The sequence below is a fragment of the Lemur catta genome, chromosome 7, assembly GCF_020740605.2.
Source record: "Lemur catta isolate mLemCat1 chromosome 7, mLemCat1.pri, whole genome shotgun sequence".
In the NCBI taxonomy this organism is placed as follows: Eukaryota; Metazoa; Chordata; class Mammalia; order Primates; family Lemuridae; genus Lemur; species Lemur catta.
In genome coordinates, this window is record NC_059134.1 from 104,930,761 (window position 1) to 104,954,997 (window position 24,237).

General features: G+C 60.6%; 1 protein-coding gene and 1 pseudogene across 1 annotated transcript; one reads left to right on the top strand and one right to left on the bottom strand.

Annotated features, from left to right (window-relative positions):
- Positions 1-1,636: 1,636 nt before the first annotated feature.
- On the bottom strand, positions 1,637-22,103 carry GRK2 (G protein-coupled receptor kinase 2). The gene is made up of 21 exons (XM_045558363.1): positions 21,740-22,103; positions 10,634-10,710; positions 8,841-8,914; positions 8,559-8,660; positions 8,358-8,432; positions 8,139-8,200; positions 7,354-7,405; positions 6,983-7,074; positions 6,504-6,603; positions 6,339-6,417; positions 6,120-6,250; positions 5,810-5,904; positions 5,632-5,739; positions 5,357-5,423; positions 4,957-5,057; positions 4,070-4,136; positions 3,892-3,987; positions 3,475-3,637; positions 3,181-3,317; positions 2,982-3,095; positions 1,637-2,906 (listed from the first exon to the last, which is right to left on the bottom strand). The coding sequence occupies exons 1-21, from the start codon at positions 21,850-21,852 to the stop codon at positions 2,742-2,744; spliced, it is 2,070 nt and encodes a 689-aa protein (XP_045414319.1). The 5' UTR covers positions 21,853-22,103; the 3' UTR covers positions 1,637-2,741.
- Positions 14,609-15,310, top strand: LOC123642865 (annotated as a pseudogene).
- Positions 22,104-24,237: the final 2,134 nt, after the last annotated feature.

Consider the following 24,237-nt stretch of genomic DNA (forward strand, 5'->3'; position numbering starts at 1 on the left):
TCACTGACACTGTACCCTGTGGTGTCATCTGATCATCTGTGATGTCTTGAGGTTGACAGCAGCCCAAAGGCTTCCAAATGTCCAGAGCTCTACGATGGGCTCTGCTGGCCACCGCTGTGCAGCCCTCTCAGGATCCACCTTTCTCCAAGAGGCTGTCCCTTCCCCAAGCCCCTTTCAAGCCCAAACCTAACAGGACTTTCTCGGGCCCAGCCTCTCCTGATTTCTGCAGTCTCGAACACGAATCCCCATGGGCCCTTAATTCCCTGACAGCACCTCCTCAACCCTATTCCAGGGCCCCTCTCCCCGTCCTTGGCTGAGGGCCTGTGTTCCCACCATCACCCTGGCGCAGGCTTGCATCTCAGCTTCCTCCAGAACATCTCTATGCCCAGGTGCTCCATGCTGTCCCATCAGTGTGTCTGAAGCCAAATCCAGCCACTTACCCTCCTCCCCCAAGGCTAGCTCAGCTCCCAGCTGTCCGGGCTCTGTGAAAGGTACCACGGACCTCCCATGTTCCATCTTGGAGGACGCCCATGTTGCTCATTCCAGGTCCCTGCTGGGCCATGTTCTTCCCATCTGGCCTCAATTCGCCCCTTCCTCCACCACCACCGTCTTTAGGATGCCTCTTTCCTGTACAGAAGCTGCTGCCCCCAGCCTACCTCCCTGCCTCCTGTCCTTTGCTTCCCTCCGTACGCACTGCATACAGGAACCAGCTCTCATCACCCCCAGCCCTGTTCAGAGCTATCAGGGACTCACCAGAGCCTGGCAAAGTTCAGACTTCATGTCCATTATATCTTTACTCTGCAGTCACCGAGCACACACCAGGGTCTGTGCCAGGTTAAGCCTGGCATTCAGGGCCTCTCAGGCGTGGCTCCTTACCACAGTGCTCCCACCAACCTGAGCCACTCATGAGTGCCAGAACCCTCCCTGCATCAGAAATGTCCTCCCCACTTCCCCACCCACTGCTGGAGGCCCAGCGCAATGTCTCTTGCCTCCAAGACTCCTTAATCTCCCCCTAGAGCATCAGTCCCAGCAGCCTTCCTTCTCTGCCTGGTGCACTGCGGTTGGGCCTCAGCCTGCCCAGCCGAGCCCTGCCTGGAGTGGGCAGCCACACACATCTGCTCAGTCACCCATGGGGGCCCGCACGGCAGGGACACTGGGAAAAGGAAGTTTACCAGAAGCCTCTGGGTAGATGAGAGGCCTGATATTGGGGAACCCCTTGGGCCTCGGGGACCCCTACTGGGGGCTGCACAGTGAGGCCAGAGGGGAGGCCAAGGTCAGAAAGGATACAGTGTGATCCAGAGGGCAGAAGTGCCTCACTGTGACTGTCCCTGGGGAGGGGTGGCTCAGCCCAGTGTCTGGCACGCAGGGGGTGCTCAGTGAGTCTGAGACGGTCCCAGTCAGTCCAAACATGACGCCAAGCATGGAGCTGCTGGCACCGCCTCCTGCTTACCTGGGGAGAGGGCCCTGTACAGCCACCAAGTGGGGAACAGGAGCCCCGACCCTGCCCTGGGCAGGCTGGCCTTGGCTGGCTGCAGTGGCCAGGGGGGGGCACCTGCCAGAAGACCTTCCCCTCAGGCCCCAGCTGAGGCTGCAAAGTGGTCACAAGGCACAAAAAGAGTCTGAGACGGCCAAGACGTCAGGCACCATTTTTTATAAAAACGCATAGTCTCATTTTTCACTCTTTAAAATCACATTCAAAAATCGGCAAAGAAACGCCCCAGGGAGTGAGTAGACGAAAGGGGAGGGTGCACTGACCCAGCCCCAGGGGTGGGGGGGCGCGACACCACACACGGCAGCGCGACTGGCACGAGGGGGCATGCGGCGGGCGAGGTGGTGCCCTGGGGTGGTGGCACTGACATGACGTGGGCTATGGGACAAGACAGCCCGGGGGCACACTGACAGGCCCAGGGCAGGGAGGGCTGGCCCCCTCACACTGTCCTGCCCACCTGCCGCTGGCCCCCTGTGGTCCTGGGCAGATGAGGTCTCACCCAGCCCAGCAACAGGGGGACCTCGGAGCCAGGCGAGGCCAGTGTGGCCCAATCCACAGCTGCCTTTCTGTGGTCCCTGAGCCCGGGCGCTTGGGTGGGGGGTGAGGGGAGCTGTGGGGAGGGCAGCAGCACCCACTGCCAATGCCACCCTCCAGGCTGAGCCCCCCAGTGTCCAGGGAAGGCAGGAATGGAGGCAGCCAGTGACACAGGGGCTTTTCCTGAACAACGGCACAGGAGCCCAAGTCACTGTGGGAGGCCAGGGGCCAGGGAGACAACAGGCCCTCTCCTCTCGCCAGTGGCCAGAGGGCAGGACAGGGCAGGGCTCTGTCCCTCTGTTGCAAGAGGGGCTTCGGTGGGCAAATTCAAGTAGTATCCCTGTGCTGTGCCCTCCCCTGGGGTGGGGGATGCTGGGCCCCCTGGCAGTGCCCGTGGGCACAGAGCACAGCTCAGAGCCTGAGGTGGCACAACCTGGTGTGGCACTGTCCCCCAGGGGAGGGCTGCTGGGGGCTGCTGCTCCCCCCACGGGAAGATACTGGGAGCAGGCAGCCCTGGGTCGGGACAGAGGGCGCTGGACAGTGGCTGGGGTGGTGGCAGCAGGAGCCAAGGCAAGCAGGCCCCTCCCTGGGGGCTGGGCCAGGCTGGGGCCACAGGAAATCACAATAATTACAAAATAAAACCTTTTCCGCTTTGCGGGAAAACAAATAATAAAAATTCGACAAAATAAATTAAAGGTTTATAAAAGGCGGGCGGGCGTCAGAGGCCGTTGGCGCTGCCGCGCTGGACCAGCGGCACCTTGCTCAGCTCCACGACGGGCGAGCGTGGCTTGTTCTTCATCTTGGGCACCCGCTGCACCAGCTGCTGGGCCTCGCGGTAGGCGTCGCGCAGCTCCTTCTTCCACTGCACCAGCTCGGGGTCGCTCTGCGCAGCCAGGCTCGGTCAGCGGGCTTGGCCCAGGCCGCCCCGCCCCGCCCGCCCCGCCCGGCCCCCACTCACGTCGCACTGCAGGACGAACTGCTTGCCACCTCGGATCTTGAGAAGGAGGCACTTGCGCTCCTTGATTTGCGTCTCCTCCACGGACTGGATCTCCTCCATGGTCAGCAGGCTCTGCTGCAGGGCCGGAGGGACAGGCGGTGGGTGAGGGCCAGGCCGGCCACTGGGTGCCCGGCTCCCTGACCGCAGCCCCAGTTCTTACCGGGGCCTCGCCCTCGCCCCGCCACTCCAGCCGGTTGGGGAACAGGTAGAAGTACCGCCGCTGCCACTGGGTCAGGAAGGGGTTGCCCATCTTAGACATGTAGCCGTGCATGATACAGTCCTTTCCCAGCGCGTAGTCTGACGCAAGAGATGAGAGAGGGGGCTCAGCCTGGCCCAGCCTGGGCTTAAGTCCCGGTTTGGCCACTTTCTGGCTGTGACCTTGGCCAGAAGGTCAGTGCCTTAAGCCTGAGCCGGTTCCTCACTTCCAAAGTGGGCAGGGGCCGGTGACCCTCACCTTCTTCGTGGCCCAACTGCTTGTTCTTGGCTTTCTTGCGGGCCTCCAGCCGGTCTGTCTCAGCGTTGATGGTGTCGAAGACAGTCTCTGCCACCTCCTGCTGCCACCGCTCCGAGATGGTGAGGGGGAAATTGCGGTAGAGCTCCTGGTCACTGTCCAGTAACTTCAGCAGGTGGACAGGGCAGAGACGCATGGATGGACAGAAGGTGCCAGGACATCCGTCAGCCACAAGCCTGCCCAGACCCAGGGAGGGGCAAGGACGGTCTGGTCCACCTGCCACCCCCGGGGAAGTGTGGGGTGGAGGAGCTGAGGCCCACAGGTTGGCAGGGCTGGCATGGAGGCTCGCAGGGGCCTTGAGGGACAAGGTCCCCCAGCCAGGATCAGGGCTCAGGTGAGAGGCCAGGCAAGGCCCAGTACCTTGATTCCTTTTGTGTCCTCCTCATCAAAGGAGCCAATGTCGAAGGCGTCGGCTGCATTTACCTCCCCTCGCGGGGGGATCAGCGGGGGAGGGTACTGCAGCAGAACAGGGGTCATCGGGCCTTAGCATGGGGTAGGCGCTGCAGGGTGTCCCCCAACCCCTGCCACAGGCTATCACCTTCTGCAAGAAGACCATCTGCCAGTCCAGGGAGCGGAAGAAGGGGCTCTCCTTCACCTCCTGAGCCCTGCAGGGAGATGCCTGTCACCCGGGCTCCATACCACCCCAAGTCGGGGGCTAAGTCTGGGCCATGGGGTCAGACTGCCCAGGTTTAACTCCTGATTCAGCCACTTTTTTTTTTTTTTTTTTGAGACAGAGTGTTGCTTTGTTGCCCTGGCTAGAGTGAGTGCCGTGGCATCAGCCTAGCTCACAGCAACCTCAAACTCCTGGGCTTAAGTGATCCTACTGCCTCAGCCTCCCGAGTAGCTGGGACTACAGGCATGCGCCACCATGCCCGGCTAATTTTTTCTACATATATTTTTAGTTGTCCAGATAATTTATTTCTATTTTTAGTAGAGACAGGGTCTCGCTCATGCTGGTCTCGAACTCCTGACCTCGAGCGATCCACCGGCCTCAGCCTCCCAGAGTGCTAGGATTACAGGCATGAGCCACCGCACCCGGCCTGATTCAGCCACTTTCTAGCTCTGTGACCTTAGGCAAGTTCCTTAAACCTGAGCCTGTTTCTTCATGTCTAAATGGGAGCACAGCAGTTCCTACATCATAGGGTGTGGGGAGTTTTAACATTGGCAAATCTTGCAGTGCTGTGGCCAGCACTTAGTAAAGGTTGAATAACCATACAAAACTGCGATCATCGCTGTCATCTTTGTTACGAGGGCCCCTCTGGGGGCAGGGAGCCAGCCAGGTCCAGCAGCTCCACCCCCAGGCAGCCCCTCTGCCCAAAGACAGGGTGGCCGTGCCCGTCTTGGGAGTTCTTCAAAGGAGGCAGGGACCCATGGGGGCATCCAGGTGACGGGACACCCAGCATGCCGAGCAGCCAGGGCACTCACCCACGGCCCAGGCAGCCCAGTCTCCGGTTGACATCCCTCTGCAGCAACCCCTCCAGCAGGGAGCGAAGTTCCGGAGAGAAGGAGTCGGGCAGCTCCACGGCCTTGAGAGAGGAGCAGGCTGTCGGCCGGGGCTGAGGAAAAGCCCTTGGCCCCATCACAGCTAGGGCTGGGGGTGTCCAGGCCCCTGGCCGAGGGAGAGACACTGGCCCAGCGGCTGTGTGTGCTCCGACAACACGGGAAGGGCCAGACCTGCGGTGCGGGGCAGGAGGTCTGTCTCACAGAGACCAGAGAAGCTCAGTGGCCTGAGATCTCTGCTGGTTGGTGAGAACCAAGAGTCATGACCCTGGCACACAAGAGACCCCAGCCCCACTGTGGTCCCGCACTGAGACCCCACACTCACCATTGTCAAGGTCATGCGGTCGATCTCGTGCTTGTCTTTGGTCTTGTGCTGCCGGAAGGGGCTGTGCCTGGGTAAGAGGGGCCGAAGACCCAGGTCAAAGGACAGGAATGGAGAAACTGAGGCAGGCAGATAAATGAGCCTTATCCAGAACCAGGGATGGTGCCACCCCAGACACCCAGGTGGCTGTGGGCTCCCCTCCCCCTGCCCCCTACTTGGACTGGAAAAGAGCTTCTCTTGGCGCCGTCCCACCTGCCCACCTGGGACGGCCCACTCACCCCCGCAGCAACTTGAAGAGCATGCAGCCCAGGGAGAACCAGTCGGCGCTGCTGTCGTAGGCCACGCCTTTCTGCAGGACCTCAGGGGCCATGTACCCGTGGGTGCCCCTGTGGGAGCAAGGAGGCCATGAGCTCGAGCGGCAGAGGGCAGGGAAGGGGAGAGGCGCGGGGCACTCACACGCTGGCGTGGGGCTTCTTCTTGGAGAAGTCGCAGGCCAGGCCCAGGTCCGAGATGCGCACGTGGCCATGCTCGTCCAGCAGGATGTTGGCTGGCTGTGGAGGGAGCCCAGTGAGCTGCTGCCCAGGCACGACGCCAGTGGGTCACTCTCCTCGCTTGAGAGGATCGTGGGTGTCCAGGGAGAAGGCCCAGGCAGGGTCTCCTTCTCCCAGTCACAACTGAACCCAGAAAGTAGCTCAGGGCAGGAGGACAGGTGGCCTCGTCCCAGGGGGCAGCAGGGCAGACGACGAAGCGTCTGTGCCAGCGTCACCTTCAGGTCCCGGTAAACGACGAAGCGGCTGTGCATGTGTTCCAGGCCCAGGATGATCTCCGCCGCATAGAAGCGCATGTCGGCCTCAGAGAAGACCCCGTGCTGGGACAGGTGGTAGTGGAGGTCCCCGCCTAAGGGAGGCAGCCACGGGGTGGCGCTCAGCTTCCTGCCCAGCCCCAGCCCTGGCCCTTGTTCCCCCGGGACCAAGCCCGCACTCACCATTCATGAGGTCCAGGATGAAGCTCAGCTTGTCCGGTGTGTGGAACGCGTACGACATGCAGACGATGAAGGGACAATCCTAGGAGGGGAGGCGTGGTCAGCGGTGGCTGCCCGAGGTCCCGGGGCCAATGCTGGCCTGGCGGCAGCCCGGCACACCCAGCTCACCCCGGTGCTGACAAGGGACAGCATGATGCGCTCGTTCAGGGCCAGCGTCTCGCCCTGCTTCATCTTGATGCGCTTCTTGTCCAGACACTTCATGGCGTACCTGTGGGGACGGGGGCGGTCAGCACGCCCCTGCGGAGTGGAGCCAGGGCTGCCCTGGGGGCTCTTAGCCGGGAAGACAGGACACAGGACAAGCATGTGACCGGGAGAGAGGGCAGGAGAAAGTGTGGCAGGTTGGGGGCTCTGGGGAGCCTGCAGGAGGGTCACGGCACCAGCAGGTGGAGGGAGGGACACTGCGGCACAGAGGGAACAGCGCAGGGCCCTGTGCAGAGACCTGCCTGTCAGAGCCCCTAGCCAGAAGCACGGGCCCCCCACCCCCAGCACCCCCTGTAAATCCTCGTGCCTTCAGGCCTCCCCTCCTCCCGGGAGCCCTGCCCCTCCCTCAGGCATCCCCCCAAACTCCAGCCGAGCAGGGTGCTCACATCTTGCCCGTGTCGGCTTTCCGGCAGCCGTAGACCTCACCAAAGCCCCCGCGCCCGATGATGCGGTGCACGCTGAAGTCGTTCATGGTCAGCTACGGGGTGGTAACAGCTGGGGTCACGGCAGGCTGCCTGGCCCAGCCCCGGGGCAGAGGTACTGGGCTGCAGGGGCTGGCCCTATGCCAGGGTCCCCCAAACCCATGTCCTGGCCACCCTTGCCACTGGGGTCCTGGCACTGACCCCCATAGCCACCGCCCCAGGGCCTGAAAGGCAGACGCCCCTGACCTCCCCAGCCCTGCCAAGCCACGGGCCTGGCTTCCTGGAGAGGAGCAGTAGGGAGCACGGCCCTCCACATCCCACCCAGACCTACTCACGTGGATGTTGAGCTCCACGTTCTTCCACTGGCAAAATCGTGTGAACTTATCGCTGTAAGAGAAGAACCCAGGCTCAGAGAGACTCAGAAAGTAGGCAGAAGGATGCTGGCGTGGGCCTGCCCCGCGCTGCTGCCATTCCCCGGGGTCCCGTCTGATGCGGAAACATCTTAAGCCTTGGTGTCCTCTTCTGGGATCCTGTGGGAGCCACATGTGCTGGGCCTGCCCATCCTCAGTGCCGGCCAGCCTGCACTCAGGTGCCCGGCGTGGCCACAGCCACCTAGCTATGGGCTCCTGTCAGGATCAGATCAGCTTAGGGAGCAGGTCTTCGAGTCTAACCCAGACTTCCTGCTACCATATTCTGGATGAGAGCCCACCTATCTGTGCTTGCATACCTCCTGTGATGCAGAGCTCACTCCACGGCTGGGCAGCTGTGACCCTAAAAAAGCTGCTCCTTATATTTAGCTAAAATCTGCCTAGAACTCCCACCCACCTGGCCGATTCTAGCTGTGTGGGCCATGGCGGGCAGCGTGCATAGGTGGTCCCTGGCTCCCCAAAGAATTGCTTGGAACAGGTTTGAGCTGCCTGGTGCTGAGCAGGGTGGTGCCCAGGATGATCAGAAGCCTGTCTGACCGCTCAGGAGGCCCTGCAATGAGGCCACTGATGTGCCCAGGCACCTGCCTGCCCCAGGCCTACCACGGGCTGGCTTCCGTCCTGCACACCACCCACACCCTTGCTCAGGGCGGCCTTTCCTCCTCTTCCTCCCCCACACCAGCCCCTGCACCCACCTCTCGATGAATTTCTGGAACACATCCCCTCGGAGGTTCTGACAAATCTCTTCGATGTATGGCTAAGGGAGGAAGCCAGAAGTTGGTGACTGGGCCCCCCATGACCATGGCTGCCCAGGCCCTACCCCAAACTGGCCAGACTCCTCGACCTGGGGCTGTCAGGGGCCACCCTGTCTGGGCAGGAGCCAGGAAGCAGCAGGGAACAAGCCCGGCACACACCTGGAAGAGATCCGGGGGCACCTGCTTCTTCACCAGGTGGCCTTGGACGTGCTCGGTGGCACTCTTCGAGAAGGGCTAGGGAAGACAAAGGTGGCTGTGAATTCTCCACAGGGTGTTTTCTTCCATTCCCAACCCCCTGGCGACTCTGGGCCAGCACACGGTCCGACTGAGCCTGAGGGTGAGCTAGCCGGGGACACGCACGTGAGAGCAAGCCAGCAGCTCCTTCATGATGTACGAGTCAAAGATCTCCCGGCTGCGAGCCGCGCGCTCATCCTCTGTCTCCAGCTTCTCGTACTTCTTGATCTGGAGGACAGGAGTCCCACAGGTGATCTGTGGCCCAGCAGGGCACAGGGGCGCCAGCCACAGGTGTCTTATGGATTCAACAAAGACTGACCCAGCCTCCTCCCGTCTCTCTAGGCAGAGCAGGGCTGGGCCCACTGGGCCCTGCCAACCCACCCAGTGCCAGGTGAGGTCCCACCGCACCTCCTCATAGAACTCCACCAAGGGCTTGGCCTCCTCCAGGTGGTTCAGGCAGAAGTCTCGGAAGAGCAGGTACCCTGAAAGTAACCGTGCTGGGTCATACTGAGCCACACCTCCTCTCAGGGGCCTCCCTATCATCGTGGGCCAAATGTGGTGTCTGTCCCAGGACAGGGGTTGGGCAAGGTGGCCGCTGAGGCTGTTGCCAATCTGGAGATTTCTTGAATTTCAGTCAGGGCCCCTGCGTTTCTACTCACTTCCCAAATCTGCTTCCCTAAGTGGAGGCTGGAAAGTGATGGGCACATGGAGAGGCAGAGGGGGCTGGCTCTGGCGTCGGAGAGCCCTGGGTTGGTGCCTGGGCACCCCCTCCATGCAGCCCAGGGGCCTGCACCTGCACCATGAGGCCCACCCCACCCAAAGGCGGGCTCCTCACAAGCGACAAGGTCATGCCTGGGGGCCCTTCAGATGCCCCGGCCACCTGGACCAGGTCGAGGACGGTTGCCATGGAGAGCAAGGGGGCTGTGCCCCTCTTCTGGACCATGTCTCTCCCCCACTGTCTGGCTCTTGTCCACAGCAGCCCTGACAAACAGGCAGAGAGGGTGGGTCCAGTTGGGGAAACTGAGGCTCAAGGAAGCTGGCAGAGATGTGGTATGCGGCAGAGGCATAAGCGGAACTGAGGGCTCCTCTGCCCAGTGGCAAGTCCCAGGAAAGACGCTGGGACTGGGGCCTCAGTGCAGGGGCATTGCAGGGGGACGGTCCACAGGAGACGGGGAGAGGTAGGACGGGCTGGGGGAAGGGCTCTCAGGAGACCCTGGACAGGATGTCCTCGCCCCTCCCAGGGAGTGGGGGCCTGGGGCCTGGGCCCAGAGCAGCTGCCGGAGGACAAAAGGGAGCTAAGCCCCACTCAGGCCTCTAGTCTGACATGGGTGACCGGGCTCGTGCTGGGTGGCTTCCCACGACTCTGGGGGCACTGCCTGGGCACTCAGAGTGTGCAACCATCATTTCTGGTGAGGTTGGCCTGTTTGGCGACTTGTAAACAGGGCTCAGGGCAGGCAGAGTGCTCTCACCGACACCGCCTCGTCTGACCCTGACAGTCCCGGGCAGCGAGGCTCTGAGTCCCATTTCCCAGGTGAGGACACCACTGGGCCCCGAGAGGTGAAGAAACTTGCCCAAGGTCACACAGCACAGGCCAGAGACCCAAAGGGTGGTGTGCTTCCTGACACATCACTGCCTGGGCCCGGCCACGCCCAGGCCGGAGCTGAGCCTGTTCTTGGAAGGGCAGCCAGAGCGGGGAGGTGCTGGGGCCCGGCCGGTCCCGCTAAGACAACAGGCACCAGGCACCAGGAGGAGGAAGAGTGAGGGGCCAGCACTGAGCAGGTCGCTCACAAAAGGACCCATGGGGCGGGGGCGGGCCAACCACAGCTCGGCAGGCGCCACAGGAAGGGCCCCGCCTCTTCCTGTCAGTCCTACCAACGGCCCAGAGCAGCTGCGGCCTCGCCAAGGGGAAGCTGCAACTCTCAAAAACAAAAACCCCAAAGGAGGAACTTCCCTGGCGGTCCTGGAAGACTGCGGGGCCCCCACCCCCACCACGGGGCTCCCTAGGCTGACAGCCAGGGGCTGGAGGCACAAGAGGTCACACAGCCCAACCTGGAGCAGCCCCCGTGGCCACCTGGGCTTTGCCGGCTGGCCTGTCCCGGGTGGATGGGAGGCCGACCCTCCCGGGAGTGGGATCACTGCCTGCGGCCAGGGTAGGGGCAGGAGGTCAGCCCCGGGGCTGGCAGAGCTGCTGCCGTACTCACCCAGCTTCTGCGAGAAGATCTTCTCGAAGGTCACCTCGCCTCGGTCCTCCAGGTACTTCTGCATGACGCTGCGGATGCTGTGCGACAGGGGACGTGTGGTGAGCGGGAGCCCCCATGCCCAGCAGGGCTGCAGGCCCAGGCCGTTTCTCAGCTGAGGGCACTGCCGGTGGCTGACACTGCTCCCTCCAGGGAGGAGGCCGTGCCGCAGGGCCGCTCGCTCACCCCGACCGCAGGTCAGGCCGGCAGGGCCTCCTGCTCAGAGCCCACTGCCTGCAGGACGTGGGTCCCGGCGCTACTGCACAGCGGCTTTGGGCACTGGGCCAAGTCGCAAAAGCCAGGCCCGGTCCACGAGCGGGTGAAGAGAGTAACAAAACGTGGCCCATCCACACGACGGCATGTTGTTTGGCCAGAAAAAGGAACGAAGCATGACACCTGCTACCACACGGGTGGACCTTGGGAACATGATGTGGAGGGAAAGAAGCCAGACACAGGCCACACGCGTGATCCCATTTATACGAAATGTCCAGAACAAGCACAGCCCCAGAGGCAGAGCAGATCGGTGGTGCCAGGGCCCAGGGAGAGGGAAGGGGAGTGACCGCCAGTGGGTACAGGCTTCCCTTTTGGGGTGATGGCGATGTTCTGCAATTAGATAGGGGTGTGGGCTGCACCACATAGTGAACGTACTGAAAACCACAGGATTGTACACTTTAAAATGATGAATTGTATGTTATATGAATTGTATCTCAATTAATAAAAAAGCCACGCCTGAGTTTGTGTGTCCCTCATACTTGGATAAAAAGCAAGACTTCTCTCCTGGGCTGCTAGGTAGGGCTGTAGGGGAGGGGCTGGCCACTGTGACCCCCCAAACCCAGCCCGACATGCCCTACCCTGTTTGTCCCACCCCCAACACTGACAGAGCCATCCCAGGCCATACTCCATGCCTCAGACACCACCTTGCTGTCCCCTACTCCCCTCTCCTGGGCCACCTCCAGCCCAGCCCTGCCACAGCTGGCCCTGGGAGCCCACGCCACGGTCACACAGCCCTCGGGACCTGTGGGCCGCCAGCGGGCCGTGGAGAGACTGGGGAGCACTCGGACCTGCACGTCTGGGCTCTCTGGGCTCGGCACAGCCCCTGGCACTATCCCTGGAAGCCCAGCCCAGGGCTGGCTGGCCTGGTCACCCAGGCTGCTGTCACCAGAACCTGCCACACATGTATACAGGAGGCCCTGTGTGCGTCGTGCCTGGGGTGCAGGCTCTGAGGCTGTGGTATGACACAGCAAGTGCAGAAGCCTCACTGGTCCCCATGGTTGGTGCGAGACTCGGGAAGGGGGGCCTCTGTGTCGTCGGAGAGGCCATGTGGAGAAGGCAAAACTTCACTGGGTTCCCCAAGTGCCCAAGGACGTCGGCAGGTGGTGAAGCCAGGACAGGTGGGTGGACATGGGAACAGGCAGGGGACAGTCTGCCCAGAGATGAGCAGGCAGCAGGGAGGAGGACACAGAGGGGAGGGCAGGTAGCACAGGGGGGCAGGGCCTTGCACGCCAGGGGGGCTTCAGAGCCAGGGAGGGGGCAGGGAGCAGGCTTAGTCCAGGGGTGGGCAGACCAGCTCTGCTGGGCACGACAGGAGGAAGCCCAGGCAGACGGCGACACTTGGCCAGGAAGGAGGGGAAGAAGGCTCGGGCCGGCCGGTACCAGGACAGCCCTGCAAGGGCTGCCAGGCCCTGGCCGGGGTCTGGAAGAAGGCGGCTGCAGCGAGGAAGATCTGAGGAGCATGGGCTCCGGGCAGGGCCGGGCACGGCCTGGGGGCTCTTGTCTGTTTCTGCTCGGCACCGTCCTTCCAAGGGCTGCAGTGGAACCCAGGCCTGGCCCTCCCGTGCTGTCGCCTGCAGCCGAGCCCCCTTCAGGAAGGGCCAGGAGAGACAGCAGGAGAGCACACGGGGCTGTCGGCTGTCGCTGGCACAACGCCGAGCCGGGTCCCCCTCGCCTGCTCCCCACCCTCAGAGGCTGGGAGATGCCGTGACCTCCCCTGAAGCTGTCTCCAACAGGAAGGATGGCGCTGATGACAAGGATAGGCCTTGGTGACCCTGTGTTCTCATCCTGTGACTCCTTAGGCACAAACCCTGCCCAGCTGGGAAAAGAAGAGCCCAGGCTTGGGGCCCCTGCGCGGCCACTTCCGAGGTGGCCCTCTCCCTCTGGCAAAGCAAGGACACCCTCCTGGAACTGGCAGGGGCTCCGAGGCTGGGACGGGCTCCTCATCCACGCTGGCACACCCTCCCCTTCTGGGGACCACACACTGGCTCATGTCCATCAACTACTGCCAAGGACATGTTTCCTGGCTCCTGGGACTCACAGGGACATGGGAGACAGTAGACAGAAACCAAGTCTCACGTGGTGCTTCACACACAGCTGGAGCTTGGTAAAAATCTGTTAAACTGAGAAAGACACAGTCGCTGCCCTTGGGGCCTGGAGACCAGAGGCCCGGGCTCCAGGGAGGCCTCTGAGAGACTGGGCAGAGGGAGACGGGGGCGCGGAGCCGGGAACCTGCAGGCCAGGTACGTGGATCTCGCCTGTGAGCAGGGCCGGGAAGGCGGCACCTTCAGCACCCATGGCTGAGCTCTGGGAGCTCCACTTTTGCACCCGACTCTCATGTTTTAGGACATTTTGATCTACAGAGGGGATGGGAAAAAGCAATAAAGAGGGAAAAAATATCACAAAACACCAATCTCCGAAGGCGGTGGGGGTCAGATGGACGTGTCGGGTGCTGGCCCCATGGGCAGTGTGGACAGGTAGCTGCAGATGGCAGGAAAGCAGCTCCAGCTGGCGCGGGAGCCCACCAAGAGCTGGGCATGGCCCTGGGAATGGGGGCCTTGGGGCCTCACTGGCACGCCCTCCTGAGCCCCAGGCTTGCTTCATGGGAACCGGCAAAGCTGGTGCCAACCTGGCAGAGGGAATGGCCACCCGGCAGCCAGGGTGTAGCCACTACCACTTCCCGCCACATAACCCAGAGCAGCGATCACCCGGCATGGAAGGTCTCCCATGGGGAAGTGTGCTCACCAAGACACCCTGCCTGCGACAGCCGGCAACCTGCCAGGCAGAGCCTTCCTCCTTCCCAGGGCTCTGCTGTCAGCCAGGCCCAGGCAAGAGCAGGAAGCGAGACCCTGGACTCCAAGACTGGCCCTCCCCTCACAAGCCACGCCTGGGCATGGCCACAGCATTTTTCCCAGCCCACACCACTGCACTTTCTTCCTTAAAAAGAAAAAAATGTTTTTTAAATAAAATAAACAACCCCCACAAATAAAGCCCAAACTCGAGGCCAGGCCTGAGCAGAGTCCGTGAATGGAAGGCCCTAAAAGTGGCAATTTTTAGGGTTTCCTGTCTATTCCCATGGGGCTGGTGGCCGAGGGAGCTGGCAGGTTAGAAAAACATGTCACTGGAGGAAGCTCTGGCCAGGGTGGCAAGCACGGGCGGGCACAGGAGGCAGGGGCAGCCTCCTGGGCTGGGTCACCTTCCTGTCCAATACCCGCTCCCTGATACTGGCAGAGTCTAGAGTGGCAACGAGCCCAGAGCAGCATCCTTGCCTCCACCCAGGTCAACAACCCTGATATCCAGGGGCACGTGGCTCCCAAGACCCACTCTAGATTGTCAAGAGAACCAAAAGGCCTGAGTAGTCCCAGACAGAAGGACCCCGCAGTTACCAATCCCTTTGGGGAAGAGCCTCAGAGCCTCCACTACTCTGGCAGTTGGATGGGCACTCAGGCTGGGTTCCAGATGGCTCTGCCCACCTCCTTCCCTGGGAGGTCAGGCCAAGTCACAGACTTTAAATATCTAGTTTCCCCATTTATAAATTGAGGATGTCAATAAAATGCTGAATTGCCACCACCATGATGTCCATTTAAAAACCTGAGAGGGCACAGCATGCTCCCTATACAGGATCCTGGTCTGCTCGCTTGACACGCCCGCCCGCACCCACCATGGCCCATGGCCCCCGTTTGCCAGCTGGGAAGAAGACAGTGGCTGGTGGACAGCAAGGGCTCTGCTGAATAGGTGAAGGAACCAGGAGTGGGAATGGCTCCGCAAAAGACGGGAGCAATGCCCAAGCCAGACTGTAGCATGTCTTACGACACCAAAAACCTCCCAATGAAAACAGAGAGCACTTTGAGAACAACACAGTTTTCTTGTACCCTGGGAGAGAAGTTTGAAGAAACTACAGCTGATGGCAGAAAAACTCAGACTGTCTGCATTCGTTCAACATCAGGAACGGGATGGGAAGGAAAGCACAACAAGAAGAAAACTGGCTGGGTGGGTGGCTCACGCCTGTGATCCTAGCACTCTGGGAGGCCAGAGTGGGAGGGCTGCTTGAGGCCAGGAGTTCGAGACCAGTCTGAGCAAGAGTGAGACCCCATCTCTACAAAACATAGAAAAATTAGCTGGGTGTCATGGCACCCACCTGTAGTCTCAGCTACTTGGGAGGCTGAGGCAAGAGGATCACTTGAGCCCAGGAGCTTGAGGTTGCTGTGAGTTATGATCACACCACTGCCCTCATGCCTGGGCAACAAAGCAAGACTTTCTCAAAAAAAAAAAAAAAAAAACCAAGAAAGAAAATTGGAAGAGGGGCTATTAGTGGTGGACTGTGTCATAAACAAGGTCACCTGTACTTGGGTCTATGAAAAAGTAGAATAAAAATTCCATCATCACTTTGGGCAGGAATTGGTTACAAGAATTACCAAGCTCAGTTCAATGAGCAAATCAAATCTCCACACTTTCCCCTATTACTATATTTATTACTGTATTCAATTATTTTTATCACGTTTGACATGCAACTATTTCAAAGTGTTGGTTTTGAAATAGTTGCTTCATCCCTTTGATTAATAAATAGATGAAAAATAACTAAGAAGCCTGAGAGGACATGGCAGAAGAGGAGCTCTGCTAGAACGCCAGGCCGTCAGCCCGCGCCCACCTCCCGGGCCTCGGGAGAGCGCTGCCCGGGCCCCGCGCCCCAGCGCCCCACAGCTCGCCGCCAGCCTGCGCTGCTCCTTCTAGAAGGGGATCGTATGCGAACCGGTCTTGTTTGGGCCTGTGTTCCACACTTGCTATGTCCTTGGAGGATGGGGCCTGTGGCCAGGCAGCCTCCTGCTGGCCAGGGCTGGGCCCAACGGCTGAACCGGGCGGGTGGCTGCCACTGCCCCTGCACAGACGGCCTTGGGCACGGGCTGCTCCACCTGCGGCCCCAGGGGGTAGAGCCAGATACCTGCCGGGCCAAGGCGTCAAGGGCACCTTGGCACAGAGGTGCTCGGTGCCCAGCGGTGGGAGGGAGCAGCCCAGCCCCGCTCCAGCACCAGCTGCTCCCGCGGCCCAGCCTCCCTTCCTTTCCCAGCGGGTGAGCGCTGAGGGCTGGGTGGCACGATGGTACAGTGCAGGCAGGGGGTGAGTGCTGAGGGGGAGAACTTCTGGTACCTTCCAATATATACCTCACGGTTCAGAAGAGAAGCAAAGTCCCACGCTCTTGTGGTGTGGTGGTTTGGGCCTGCCCAGGGGCCTCCCGCTCAGGGCCAGAGGCAACAGCCGTGGGGACTAGAAGGGACCATGGGGACTGGAAGGGACCGCGGGAGTCAGAGGCAAACACGCTCATGCCGATGGCGAGGAAACCAGGCTAGAAGACGCTGACTGGGCAACTGGCCCAGAGGCCCACAGTGAGTGAGACGCAAAGAAAACGTCCAAACCCTCCCTGAGAAAACGCCTCCCAGCACACACCCTCGGCCCTGCCCCAGTCTCGGGGGAAGAGCGGGGTGCAGGGTCTCAGAGGATCCTGACCATGCCCTGGCTGCCCTCCCCTCCCCCCACCAAGCGCTGCAGGGCAAAGGTAGCAGCCTCCTGGGAGCCCAGGGTGGGAAGCAGCCTTGGTCCCTGTGCTCCTCGTGTGCCAGTGATGCCAAAGCCTCGACATCCCAGGACAGTGCAAGCTGGCTCGGAGGCCACCGGCCGGCCCGGCGGTCTGGTGCAGCCACTCTGGGCAGCACCACGCTCTGGGAGATGACGGTTAGGGAGCCAGAGGAGCAGGGCCTGTGGCTGCAGCTGAGGAGCTCCCCGTGGCATTTCCAGGAAACCTGGCACCGAGGTGGCAGCGGTAGGAGGAAGTCCCCTGGGGCTTCTTATTAATATTTTTCAATGACTCTCTCTGGGGCTGACAATGTCCTCAGAGCTCAAGGATGGGGCCATGAAGCAAATGAGGAAGACCAACCCCAACCAGCAGAGTCCGGGGCAAGCCCTAAGCAGGGGGACTGGAAGGACAGCGGCCCTGCGTACGCGAGCGCCCCCGATTCTGCAGCGGCCCAGGCTTCCTTGCAGGGATGCTCGGTAAGACACGCTCTGGGCCCTCGTCAAACATTACGGCCTCTTCATGAATAAGACACGAGCACCCACACCCTGCAATTTAATGCCGACACAGAGACCATAATCTGCCATCACCTTAGTTGCACCAAGAACAAACTTCCAGAACTCCTTGCCCTACAGTTCCTAGGAGGGGTCTGTCCCCTGCCCCAAACCCGGGCTGGCTTCTGGAGTCAGAGAACAGAGCTGCCAGCACATCAATACCAGAAAACTCACCTTTGCCAGCATAGACATGTCTCTCTACAGTAAGCAGCAAAACAGAAAAGGACATTATTGTTTTAAAAAAAAAAAGCTGCAGCCAAGCACCTCATTTTTAGTATCTCGTTTGAAGCAGATCAGAAATAACTTGAATGGGCCGGGTGCAGTGGCTCACGCCTATAATCCTAGCACTCCGGGAGGCCGAGGCGGGAGGATCGTTTGAGGTCAGGAGTTCAAGACCAGCCTGAGCAAGAGCGAGACCCCGTCTCTACTAAAAATAGAAAGTAATTATCTGGACAACTAAAAATATATATAGAAAAAAATTAGCTGGGCATGGTGGCGCATGCCTGTAGTCCCAGCTACTTGGGAGGCTGAGGCTGGAGGATTGCTTGAGCCCAGGAGTTGGAGGTTGGTGTGAGCTAGGCTGACCCACGGCACTCTAGCCCGGGCAACAGAGTGAGACTCTGTCTCAAAAAAAAAAAAAAGAAAAGAAATAACTTGAATGTAACTCCATGCGGTGGAGGGAGCCGACCCATCCAGAGCCAGTGGGGAAGGGACCCAGGAAGGAAGGGCAGATATGATGGAGGCCATGTGCACCTCCAAGACTGTCCCGTGCTCTTGCTCCTGCTGTTTGTCTTGAGCAGGAGCTTGGTGTCCTGGAAGCAGTAGCCATGCACCTGCAGCCTGCACCCACCGCCCGAGCTCAGCCCCTCTGCCAGCCCACCTGGGCCAGGAGAGTGAGCGTGCCTGCACCTGACCTCACTGGGAACTTACTACTAGGACCTGGTTGTGCATTAATAGGACACATCATTCCAGGCTGACAGAGCCCAGATTCCCCTGCACGGATCCCAAGCTGCAGCACTCATGCTCCCTTCAAATCCATTTACCCGGGAACAGCAGGCGGGCGGCTTAATGGCAAATATGTGAAACCTCATGCTCTGGAAAGGAAAACAGATGGGAAAAGACATCCCAGAGACCCATTGCTGGGGAACAGCAGCAGCTTCAATGGCCCAGAGGGAGTGACTGCCGAAAAGATAATCTTGTTTTCAGGGGCAGGATGGGGAGGACGCTGCCACTGGAGTGGAAGGCTGGAGAAGTGGAGGAGGAAGGAGGGGGAACGTTCCCCTACAGATGGAGGGCAGGAAGTCCTGGCTACAAAGAGTTAACAGGAACGAAGTGCAGCAGAGGAACAGGGGCAAGGTCTGGGGAGCCAGGGAAGCCAGAAAGGGGCCGGAAGGAGGAAACTCGAGGTGGGGGAGGGACCAGGAAATAGCCAAGAAAACGGGAGGCTGCAAGAGGCACCCAGCTCCCACAATCTGCCACGGGGCTGCCACTGTCACTGGGGAGGGCAGGGGCACCTCCTGGGACAGCCAGGGCAAGGCTCCTCAGCCAGGAGCCCAGAGATTAATTACAGGAGGCCTCAGCGGTCATATTAAGCAAATGATGATAATTACCAGGCTGCTGCTCCCGCGGTGGGGAGAGGGAGACAGCAGCCCCTTCAGGACCCGCCCAGACCACAGACGCCAGAGCATATTTTACTGAGGTGGAAACTGAGGCAGGCCCAGCCAGGATAAGGGGCCTGCCTGGGTCCCAGGTGAGCCGATATTGCAGGGGGAAGAGAAGCTAATTGTCCTGTCTCCCAGGTACACAGCGCTGCCTTCCGTCTACAAGGTCAGGAAATGGGTCTGTTTCCTTGGATTCTATAGGGTGACAGAAGGGGAGGCCCCTGTGCCAACTGAAAGTGGCACTGTGCCCACTGTTCCCATTCCCCAGCCCTGGGAAGTGAAAGCTGAGATGCCAGCCCCAGCTCCCAGCCAAGCCACAATCCACGGCTGCCCTCGTGGCTGGGGAGGCTGCCAAGATGGACCACCCCACGGTGGTGACAACGCTCAACAGCACCTTGTCATGGGGACATACCATGGCCTCGCTCCCTGACCCTGGCCTTGCGGGTGTGGAGAAGACAGGACCCTGTATCCGCGGGGACCCCTGGCACGGAGCTACCTCTCTGTGCACAGCTTTGCACGGGGAGGGAGCTGGGCCTTGTGAACTGAGACAGCTGACAGCACTGGGGCCTGCCCTGCTGCTCTGCAGACAGGGGTGTCGGCGGCCCCGGCCACAAAATGTGGACAGGGGCCCGAGAAGAGGTGTTCGGGGGTGGGCAGAGATGAAGCACAGCAGGGGAGAACACTGGGCCCAGAAAGCTGAGGTCCACTTCCAGCCAGACCTGTGACCAGGGCGAGTCTTCTCCCTTTCCTAAGCCTCAGTGGCTTCAACTGTTAAATGGGGAGAATACCGCCTGCTGGGCCTGCTGCCCAAGGTTGGATAAAATGGAGTAAAAAGCACTCTGCAAACTGGGAAGTACCATGCAAACATGAGATACGATCACGATCACCTTCACAATCACACCCACTGCGTGTGCCAAGTGTAAAGCAAAGGTGGCACACTCTGTGGCACAGGAGGGCTGGACGCCGAGGGGCAGTGCTAGAGCCTCCAGTCCGTTTCCCAGATGTGAGCAGTCTGCCCAGTGTCACACTGCTGATGGTGACCCTATGCAGAAACTGTGATGCCTGGCTCTCAGTCTCCTGCCGTTCCCCTAAAACCCACAGCGTACCTTGTCTCCATTCAGGACTCGATGAGACATCACACAGCCCTGATATTTCTTAAACAACTACTACATGCAAGGCATGGGCTTGCCAACTTCACAGGTTGGTTTTTGTTGAACTGAGGATGACCGATGTCAGAATAAACGATAAGTTATTACAATTTCCATCATTGCTCCTAGCACCACCATCACCACCACAGATGGTAAGGGGACAGGAAAAGAAGAACAGCTTGTTTCTCAGGGCTGTAACACCTGCAGAGCCAACCCAAGGTGGGGCCCCATCAGGAGCAATGCATTCTGGGGAGGTTACCCAAACGCAGAGAGTTCCAGAAAAGGCCCCACCTCACACTTTGCAGAACTCCAACCTGCAGGAGGGTCTCAAGGTTGTGGCCACCAAGGAGAGCCGTTTTGAACCCTAGAGGTTGACTCCCCCGTTTCCTCCCTCGTGGCTTTGTCATTTCTGAACTCATTTTTGTTCTAACTGTCACTGCTCCTTGGACAACCCCAGCTGACAGTCAGTCTGGTTCCTGTTTTGAGAAATCTGATTGCAAATGTCTTAGCAAAAAAAGGGCCCTAACGGCCTTTTCAAAACGCAGACCGATTTTCCTCTCCCAGGCCTGGGGTTCAGTCAATCTGAAACCCAGTGAGCAGGGCACAGAGGAGGGGGCCAGTGAGAGCCATGGGCATGGCAGCCCTGCAGCCCACTTCGAAAGTTGGGGACATCACAGGGTCACAGCCCTTACTTCACACTATCCACATTTCACAGATGAGAAAACTGAGGCCCAGAAGTGGAGAAGACTTGCCCAAAGTCAGCTGACAAGACCATGGCAGCAAGGACAGGCCCAGTCCCCGGCCCACTGGGGCACCAGCAGGCATGAGGAGTTGCTGGCATGGGCTTTGCCACGTGACACGAAGAATTGTGGTGGGCACATCTGCCAGGCCCTGGCTCAGCCCAAAGTAGTGGACAAAATGTAGAACCAGAAGTCTGAAGCCCTGATCTGGTGGCCAGGTGCCACGTGGGATTACCTGTGACATTGGGCATGCCACTCACTTCAGGGGCTTCAGCTTCCCCACCTGTTCCATGGAGACAAAACCACACCTACTCACCCCATGGGCTGCTATGAGGCTCAAACAATGGGAAAACACTCTCAGCCATTAAATGCTGGACAAGCCACAGCTCTAATTCACACCCTCTACACTTCTGCACCTACATCCCGAACAGTTTAAACTTCGATGCCAGGTGTGGTGACATCAGTTGTCATACAGAGAGGCGGCAGCCGTGGTCCAGCTGCTGCAGGTGTGCTGGGGGAGATGGTGTGCGCACCACACCAGGGTCCTCATCAGCACCATCCCGAAAGCACTCTCCGACCCGACCCCAGGACAGTGACCGCACCAGAGGAGTGGGGAAGAGTCCCCCTCCAACCTCACACTAGTGTGCAGACTGGAGGGAGGTCGGGTGGGGGCAGTGGAAACCCCGGGGGATGGGGGGTGCTGGGAGCGGGGGCAGCCAAGGGATGGGTGAGACGGTCAGGCAGGGTAAATGGTGGCGCGCAGAGCGCAGGGGACCCACAGGGACCGAGGGCTGCTCGGAGGAAGGGGCGCGCCGGGCCGCTGTGGGAGAAGGCAGGAGCCAGGGGCTGACAGCGGCGGGGAGCCGGCCGAGCGCGATGCAGGAAGCGGCGGAGCGGGGCCGGGGGCCGGCGGCGCTCCGAGTTCAGGCGCGCGGGGCCTGGGGCTCGGGGCTCTGGACCCGTGGGCACCACGCCGGCCGGTCGGGGCTGCGGAGCCGCAGGGCGTCGCGGGGCCAGCCCCGCGCGGTCTGGGGCTGCGGGGTCGAGTGCGGGGCCGAGGTCTCGGGCAGGCTGCGGGAGGAGCGGGCAGGACGCCCGGCCGGGGTCGGGCGCGCGGCGGCGCCCCCTCACCTGGGCTCGGGCAGCAGGATCTTCTTGCTGGCGCGCGCGGCCGGCGTGGCCTTGCTCTTCTCCATGGCCATCAGGTAGCTCACGTCGGCCAGCACCGCCTCCAGGTCCGCCATCTTGGCGGCGGCGCTGCCTCCTCCCGCCGCGGCCGCTCCGCTGCGCTCCCGCTCGTCGGCGCTCGGCCCGGCCCGGCCGCGGCCCGCTCGGCCTGGGCGCGCCGCCGCCCGCCTGGCCCCGCTCGGCGCCCGCGGCTCCGCTCGCCGCCGCTCACAGGCGGCGCCGCCCCATGGCGCCGGCTCGGGCCCGGCCGCGGCTCGCGCTCCGCTCCCGCCGGGACTGCAGTCGGGGCCGCCGCCGCCCGCGCCCGGGAGCCGCCGCCGCCTCCGGCCCCGCCTGCCGCGCACAGCGCCAGCGAGCCCGCGAGGGGCCGAGCCGGGCGGGCGGCGGCGCCCCCTGGAGGCCACGCGGGCCGGGGCCGAGCCTGACCTCGGGACACCAAACCGGACCCGGGACCACGACCTCAGACCCTGGCCGTGACCTCCGCTTTCGATCCTGGACCCCGACCCGGTCCCGAAGACGACCCTGGACCTAGCCCTTGGCCACAGCCTCAGATCGCACCTCTGGATCCCACACTCCGCGATCGGACCGCGGCTCCGACCCCAGACGTGGATCACAAGGATCCCGGACCCTGACCAAGATGCAGATTCAGACTTCAGAACACAATCCGGGACTTCTACCTCAGACCCTGACTGTGACCTCAGATCACAGCCCTGGGTCCCCAACTCCATACTCAGACAGTCACAAACCGCAGACCTGGATTACAATCCTGACCCCAGACCCCCAACAGGACCCCAGATCCAGATTTGGACCATCACCTCCATCCAATCCTGGTTACTAACCCCAGCCTGGACTCTGGTCCCAGACCCAGATCACTACCATGACCCTGAACCCTAAACTTGGAGTCAGGGCCCAGATCTAGACTTGAACCACCAACTCCAGACCAGCATCCTAGACCCAACACCTGGAACTTTGGAAACAGTCTCAGGACCAGGACAGGTAACCTGGGACCCAAACTGAACCCAGAATCCTGACAGGTCACCCAGAATCTGGAACATGACAATTGCAGTCAGACTCCAGGCTTACTGTAGCCCCAAACCCCAGCCCTCCTGCTCCAGACCCAATCCTGTCCCCACACCTCAGGATCAAGGACCCTGCACCCAACCCCACCCTACTGACCAGCTTGTAGACCCAGGTCCCTGGCCAGCACACTAGGTTCGGCTTCCTTTCTCTGCACCCCATCCCACCCAGAGGCTCATTCATGATGACTCCACAGTGTGGGGTCAAACCTCCCAGCACAGAACTTTCAGTGCTTCCTGGCAAGGGAAAGCCACTCTGCTGAGAGCCCACCCACGGGGGAAAGCTACACCTTTCAAGGCAGTGTTTCTATCTCAACATGCCCCTCTCTGGGACCCTCCTCCCAGCCCTGGCACATGGAGCTCAATTCTCATGCCAGTTCGTGGGCCAGCAACCAAGACCCTTTTACAAAGCAGGGAACCCCGTCTCTGTGCACTCCTTGGATCAGCCCCAGCAGAGCCTGGAAGCAGAGCTCATCAGAGATGGCAAGGTCCCCTTCTCAGTGGGTGACACCCCTACACACCCACACATCCAAGTCAGAATCTCAGTTTTCTGTTCCTTGACTCCTGCCTCTTCTTCTGCCCCTCCCCTAATCTAATTTGTCATCATACCCTCCTGTCTGGCCTCCTGAGAATCTTCTTGAACCCGCCCACTTCTCAGGATCCCCATGGCCACTGCCCTGATGCAGGCTGTGACCAGAGACACCTTTCCCAAATCTAGGTCTGATGGAGTTACTGCCTGCTTATCACCAAGAAGCAGCTCTCCAGGCTTCTGGGGCTGCTGAAAGTGAAGGACCTAGAGGGAGGCTCCAGGTCCTCCGCCCAACTCAGATTAGGTGAGCAAACTCCTGAACCTGCAGGTCAAGGTGTTGGATGACTGGGCCCTGCTCCCCTCTCCAGTTTGTTTTGCCACCGTCCCCTGCACCTGGAGTTCCCCTACCAACCCACCCATCCAGCCTCCCCTCTGTGCCTTTGCTGTTCCCTGGGCCTAGAAGCTCTTCTGTGTGCCTTTCCCTGGCCAACTCCTGCTTATCCTTTAAGACTCACCTCCTCCAGGTGGCCTTCCCTGACTCCCTGACCCCAACTGGGTACATTTCAGATTTTACACTTACCACCTACTAGGCCCTGTTTCCTTGATTTGAACACAGCATCCACTGCAAGATGCATCATTGCAAGTTTGACAGTGGAGAGTGAAGCTTTATTACATGTTCACATCAGTTGGAAAATGCATCCTGATGTGGGAACGCTGATGCATGAACACAGGGCACATACTCTCCCCCACTGTGCCTGGCGTTCCCGTGGCATCTCTTGCCTCCAGTGCCCACTGCAGGACCCGACTCAGAGAGGCATCAATGTTGGGTGAATGAC